Source organism: Zingiber officinale, chromosome 2A (genome assembly GCF_018446385.1).
Source record: "Zingiber officinale cultivar Zhangliang chromosome 2A, Zo_v1.1, whole genome shotgun sequence".
Classification (NCBI taxonomy): Eukaryota; Viridiplantae; Streptophyta; class Magnoliopsida; order Zingiberales; family Zingiberaceae; genus Zingiber; species Zingiber officinale.
In genome coordinates, this window is record NC_055988.1 from 113390009 (window position 1) to 113396642 (window position 6634).

General features: G+C 36.1%; 1 protein-coding gene across 1 annotated transcript; it reads right to left on the reverse strand.

The window, feature by feature from the left end:
• Positions 1 to 1135: 1135 nt before the first annotated feature.
• On the reverse strand, positions 1136 to 5931 carry LOC122039900. The gene is made up of 4 exons (XM_042599316.1): positions 5270 to 5931; positions 3711 to 3761; positions 2486 to 2916; positions 1136 to 1545 (listed from the first exon to the last, which is right to left on the reverse strand). Exons 1-4 carry the CDS (start codon positions 5855 to 5857, stop codon positions 1512 to 1514), a joined length of 1104 nt encoding a protein of 367 aa, XP_042455250.1. The 5' UTR covers positions 5858 to 5931; the 3' UTR covers positions 1136 to 1511.
• Between the last annotated feature and the right edge of the window lie 703 nt (positions 5932 to 6634).

Sequence of the window (6634 nt, forward strand, 5' to 3'; positions counted from 1 at the left end):
TCTTTAGGTTGTAACTCCATCTTCATAGAGTAGTTCTCCCTATTCTAGGACAAGGGAGTAGCCCGATTTATTGATTGACATGCTTTTTATAAGTTTCTCTCTCTCTCTCTCTCTCTCTCTCTTCATGATCTGCATGATATGTTTGTTTCATGATCCAAATTTATTACTCATACACGATTGTGACACTAACTAACCGTGTACCTTCATATCTCACGGGACATGGGGAAGAATCGAGACATGAGAGGTTGGTCATGAAGTATGCCAAAATCTCATTAGGACACCATTGACTATCACAAAGCTTAATGAGTTTGCCTCGACTTGACGTCACCAAGTACACGATGGAGCCTAGAGGACTATAGGGCATCGTGATTGGAGCCTTCATGAGAAAGTAGTGTGTTTCCTAAGAATGTCATTCAATGTAAATTATGTAACCGTAACTAATGCGTCTTGCGAGATCTGTGGTGAAACAAGGCATGTGGCAGATATTTGTCAACTTGGCACTATTTATGCACAATTGGCTCAAATTGAACAAGTGCTCCAAGGAGTATCTAACATAGTTCAAAAATGTGTCATGGCCCATTAAAAATGTTTTTTTTTGTCTGCTTTGAAGTTGTTTGGCCCCAAGTCGAGTCCTTTCCACTTGAATTGACTTTCCAATGTCAATATAGTTAATTACATATCTCAATTGTAACCATGTATGAACATAATCCCAGATTTTCTTTTGCCATACAGTGCCTGATGGTTGATTCTGTTCTGTTGCGCACAGATTGCCTGCTTTCCTAGCGTAACATCTAGGCTTATACATCAAGTCCATTCTGTTATGCACAAAGCTTTTGAAAGATTTCTCCCCACAATAGCACACAATCATCCTGTTGTCAACTCAACTCACTACTGTTAGAGCTGAAAGGGTATCTACAAAAGAACCTCAAAGCACTATTGTGCTAGCAGTAAAATTAACACCAATATACCCTCGAGAGTGAGAAAATCAACTTCAGCCTGCAAGAGAAGCAAAACTTCATCTTAAAACAATCAGTTTCATTTGTCTCCAATTCGTTTATTTAATCTTCAATTTGTATTGTGCCTTCAAGCATCAATATTTGACTAACAATCATTACAAGGATACTATATTGATATCTGGTTTGAAATTGTTAAGTATTGATTAACAGGACAACAAACTAAGATCAACGTGAGGGGCAAACATAACCAATCAATATGTTGCCCTCTTGGCACAGCTGTATATACATCAGTCATATGTATAAGAAAATTCTTTTCAAACTACCGCAATGACAACTATATGAACAGATTTACCAGTAAAAAAGTACACTGTCTCAATTTATTGTCTCAATTTCAAGATTATGAAACTGGCATTATTCACAAGAACCAAAGTGCTGCTATCCTTGTGGTTGTATCTGTGTAATCCCTTACTGCTACTATTATTCGATTGCAACTCCTAAACATTTAAATGTTGAGATTTCATTCAATTGTTGAAGTTGTACTGCATCTCAACGAGTTCATTGTGTGTTACTGCTCCCTTCTTCCACATGCCTACACAATGTAACAAATATAATGAAATCTCAGGTAAATCTGAATTCTCTCAGCTAAATCTGCATGATAAAAAAAAGTAACAGCTATGATGGTCGATAATCCATATCTTATCCATGTTAACCTGTCTATGCTGTGAAAGAATTTATGCTAGAACTCATCAAGTTATGTTCAACTATGAGATTGATTTTGCATAAGAAATTAGAGAAAAATGAAATCACAACGGTTCAGATTATGTATAGAACTCTATCAAGAAACTTCCATCAAGGCAGTTTAAAATGTCCATGGCATCCAACTAAAACATTAGATTTTACCTATTCAGTAAGGCAGATTGTGTAGGCTAGATTATCTCTGTTGTCTGATCATTGGCATGTTTTGCCATTCAATATGAAACAAGTATGTCTACATTGCCATTAAAGGTTGGAAATAAGTTTCACAATTATTAGCTTTGTAACAGTAGAAAATATCAGCATTGTTCCAATAAAAAATTTAACCACTTATACTCGCATGTTTCTCATCTTGGTTGACAAATTGAACATTGTCAATTGCAGTTAATACTTTGTATGTTGCTATCTTGTCAAAACCCTTTATGTAAAATTTTGCAAACTCTGATATTCTCTTTCTCTAGGAAAGGGATTTTGAAAATTTAAATTTATCTCAGAAATGAATTCAAAAGTGGTCAGCTGCAAGTAAATTGGATGGTTTTGCAAACATCCTTTTCCTTTTTCTAACATGCTAATTAAAGAGATTAGAAATGACCCTGCAAATTAAAAGCCAAAGAGTGTGGTGAGTAATATTTTCCTCTGATCTAGACTGTAAAACTACATTAAAGGACCCAATGATGATGTACTCTGTCGAACTCTATGAATTAAGCAAGAAAAAGAGCATCAATGAAAGGCTACAGAGTGGAACACAAAGAGTGAGGGGGAATAGAGGAACTCACTGTGGGCAGAATTGAGTGAAGACAGGGAGCCTTGGACGCTTGTTGAGGCCATATAGAATCTGAGTTATCTTAGCATCCTCATCTTTTGTTGGAGGCCACTGAAATGATGGCTCTATTGACCTTGAGACAGAAAGAGGCTTCAACAGCTGCTTTTCATCTATCTTGGTAGTTGCTAAATTTGAGATCAGGTGAGGAAGAACATTATTAGCAGTCTCTTCAGCTACTGCTGCAGATTTGTCGAGGATCAAATGAGGATCAAGTGATTTTAGTGTAGAAAGGCAACCAGTGGCAAGTTTGTTGTAGTCTGCCTCTGTGCTAGAGAGAGTATTGGAAGAAGCTAAAACAACATTTTTGGAAGTCCCTCCAGCAGTAACACCAATAGCTGGTGGAAAAGAGTGATTACTGCTCCAGCCAAAATGCCTAGCTGATAACTGGAATGCAAGAGACAATTTTAGCTTTGATGCCATACAACAGCATGAAGATGATAAGGAACTCCAGAAATTTAAAAGAAACTAATTGTATTTTCCTCTTTTAATTGCACTTATCTAGTATTCACAAGCATGGTAAACTTGATTCACTTCTCATTATGTTCTACCATTGTAGCTCTACTTTGTTTGTGGTCTTTTTAAAACATTTTACTGACTTCCCATTATATTCATAGTGAATCTTAGGCAATGAGGTATATGGACTTGTGCCTCCTCTTCTTGTAGTAAAAAGGGTTACTTCTTACACTTTCCACTTGATACTAAGCAAAAGATGATAAGTAGTATATTTCATGCCCCAACAAATGTATGATCTAAACATCAAATATTTAAATGAAAAATATCTAATATAGCTCTACATGTAATAAAATTTTGTTTTCTTCAAGCAATATAGCAAGAATGTTCTCTTTTATATGTCAGAATTCCATTTCCCTTTTAAAATTGTTGTAAACCGAGTTTAGCTTTCTTCTTATTCCTTAATAGACACAACACAGTCTAGAAAATTAGAACTCTGCATATAACACAACTTTGAATTGTTCTAGGGAGCATGTTAACCTCATGGTAATATGCTTCACAAACAAAAACAGAAAAGAAAAAATGGGTGAACAATAACTAAGTTTTATCCCACTTGGTGGAGTCGGCTAAAAAACAAGGGTGAACAAAAGGAAAGAAAAATAAATGATTTTAAGAGAATGGCTAGAACATAAACCACTGATCATAGAACCATCAGTGACAATGCTTACCTCAGGTTTGCGCTTCACATCATGGACATTATGTAGCTCCTCTTTCCCAAGCTGTAAAATTTTGAATTTATTAGAACAAGAATGAAGGATAATTCTGTACATACTTCACTTGCGGATAAAAATCTACAAAGTATCAGACAATTCTACAAACATAAAGAATAGAGGTGTAAAAAAGAATTGTGAAAAACATTATTCCAAATTCTACAAGCAATTCTTGATGTATTCAATGGCAGTCATAGCATCTAGTACTAGCGGTACAATGTTCCACTAGAAGATTAAATCTTGTTTTTGACACATCTGAAAATTATGACATAGTGATGCAAAACAAGGCATTTCTTTTATTAGATTTAGAGCTTGATGTCATTTTTGGACAAGTGGGCAAGAAAATGATGGTGCAGAAATGAACCTGAAAATGAACTATAAGTGGAGATTAATTTGCTAGTGCTTCCCCTCGAACTAAAAATGTCATGAACCTATCGAAAATAATAATCACAAGATGTCATTGAAAACCTATTCTCCTCCTCTTCCCTATTATTATCATCGAGTTGTATTTGTCCTAACTATTTGGGGTCAATTACATGAATGTTTTCCTCCATTAAACATAACACTGCATCAGCATCAGCATTTATATTCAATTCAATTTTTCTTTTTCATATTATACTGTCAAAAGTTTTATTTCATTGCCCAATATTCTTTGCTCTCCCCCTCCCCCTTATCGTGCACTCTATCATTTCAACCATTCTAACTATAAAATTTATTGAATGCCTTGAACATATATACACCATCTCAATCTATTTTTTCTCATTTCATTTATCAACTATCAAAGCTATACATAGTTTTTTTTTTCAGATATTAGACAACTTAACCAAAAATGCTTTTTGTGTTTTATGTATATACTCCAACATCCATCTTAGCAATTTGATCATACTCTTCCTCCATATTAGAAATTGGGGAAGGCGAAGAGCCTTTCATTTCCTTGCAAATTCAGCCTTTTAACATAATGGTGTAGGTATGATTGAAGAACAAGAAATTGGAAAGTGACAGGCCAAATCAATCACATGGATAAGGAAGATGATGGTGCCACAAACGATCAAAATTGAGGAATAGGAAAAGATGTCAAGTGGATATGGGAAAAGGAGAGAAGTTAAATTGGCTCTAACACTGTCGGAAATTGTAGGTCTTAAAATTTTCAGAATATTTTCAATAAATAAATAAGAAAATTAATCTCTTTATCATAATTTGAGCTATATGCATTATTTGTACACAGGTGGGGTGCCTAAAGTTACGATAAGGAAATCAGTAATAAGAGAAGGAAATTCATATTGTATCAAAACAAAATTGTGAGATCCAACTTCTCCCAATTCAAGTTTTTTTTTTTTTAAAAAAAAAAGCAATTCTAATTCCCAAATATATAACACAAAAATATTGGTTCCACAATTGTTCCATCAGATTTACTATTCTGGCTACTCTATAAGAAACAATCGAATTGTATCAATTCAAACCCTAACAACTGTGAGAAACAGAATAAATGTGCATAAGTCATGTTATCAACGGTTTACCTGGCATTTAGAACTGTAACGGCAGAAGGCATTCTCGTCCCAGGCACGCCCGAACTCCGTCTTAAAATTACCACGACCGTTGGAAGATCCGGCGTCGCTCACCAGCACCCCATCCATCACCACCAAGTCTTCCCCCACCTCCACCTTCACAGGCGTCATGTGCACCCTTGACCTCGCGTGAACAACGTTGTCGATCGCAGACAGAGGCGAAACGGATGAGCATCCACCTGTGGACGATTCATACGGAAGAGAACCCGAAGAGGAACGGAGCTTGAGCTGGCGGCGAAGGCGACGCCTGGTCGACGTCGACCGGAAATCGGACGAGACGGAGGGAAAAATATGGTTCCCGTACCGCGTGTACCTGAGGAGGGAGGCGTCGAAGTCGATGGATCCGCCACTGGAGGAGGAGGAGTGGGTGGCAGCGGCGCAGGCGTCGAAGGCGGGGCTGAGGAAGGCGGTAGGGGAGGGGGATGAGAAGCGGCGTCGTCGAATCGAAGATAAGAATTCCATCCAAGATTCTGAGGAGTCGCTCCTCTCAATCAGATCGGCGTCGGCGGTCTCATCGCAGCCGACGCCGAGCTTGGCCATTGTTTTTTTGCTTTTCGATGACCTCCGCCTTCTACTCGAAATGAAGCAATCCTACCTACACAAAGACCTAATTACCCTTTTAAAAAAGCGAGAGCGCCATCTTTAATTTCAAATTTAATCCCGGAAATATGGAGGGCATAATACACCAGCTAAGCTAAGCTAAAATCACGGAGCATTTGACAAAAACAAACCTATACTTTTCTCTTTTTACCAAAATCTTATTTGTTTGTATTTTTTTATCGTGTAATAATAGATGGTGTGAGAGGCAGGATAAAACTAGGAATTAAGTTTAAAGTGAACTTGAATTTAATGTAATAAAGTTCTCATCAGTATGGGTTCGGGGAAAGAACTTATATACAATTTTATCCTATTATGTATGAGATTTTTTTTAAGATTTGAATCTGCGATATTTAGGTCACACGATAATAATTTTATAGTTACGTTAATGCTCTCTTTCATAATTTCATAAAAATATATAATAAATCATATATATATATATATATATATAATAAAAAATCATTACATTATATTATACTCTTCAACAAAACAATTACATGAAACAAAAAGGAAATGAAAATCTTATCCTCTTTTTTAACAATCTCAACTAGCTTTTACAAGAAGAAAAGGTAAAACAAAAACTCCTCTTGTTGGAGAGGAGAGGAAGAAGGACTAGATTTGATATTAGTCGGTGGAAAAAAACAAAGGAAAGGGAAAAAAAAAGGATTATTGGTCTTGAAAAGAGGAAGAATAAAAGAGAATTATTGTTGGATAAGGAAA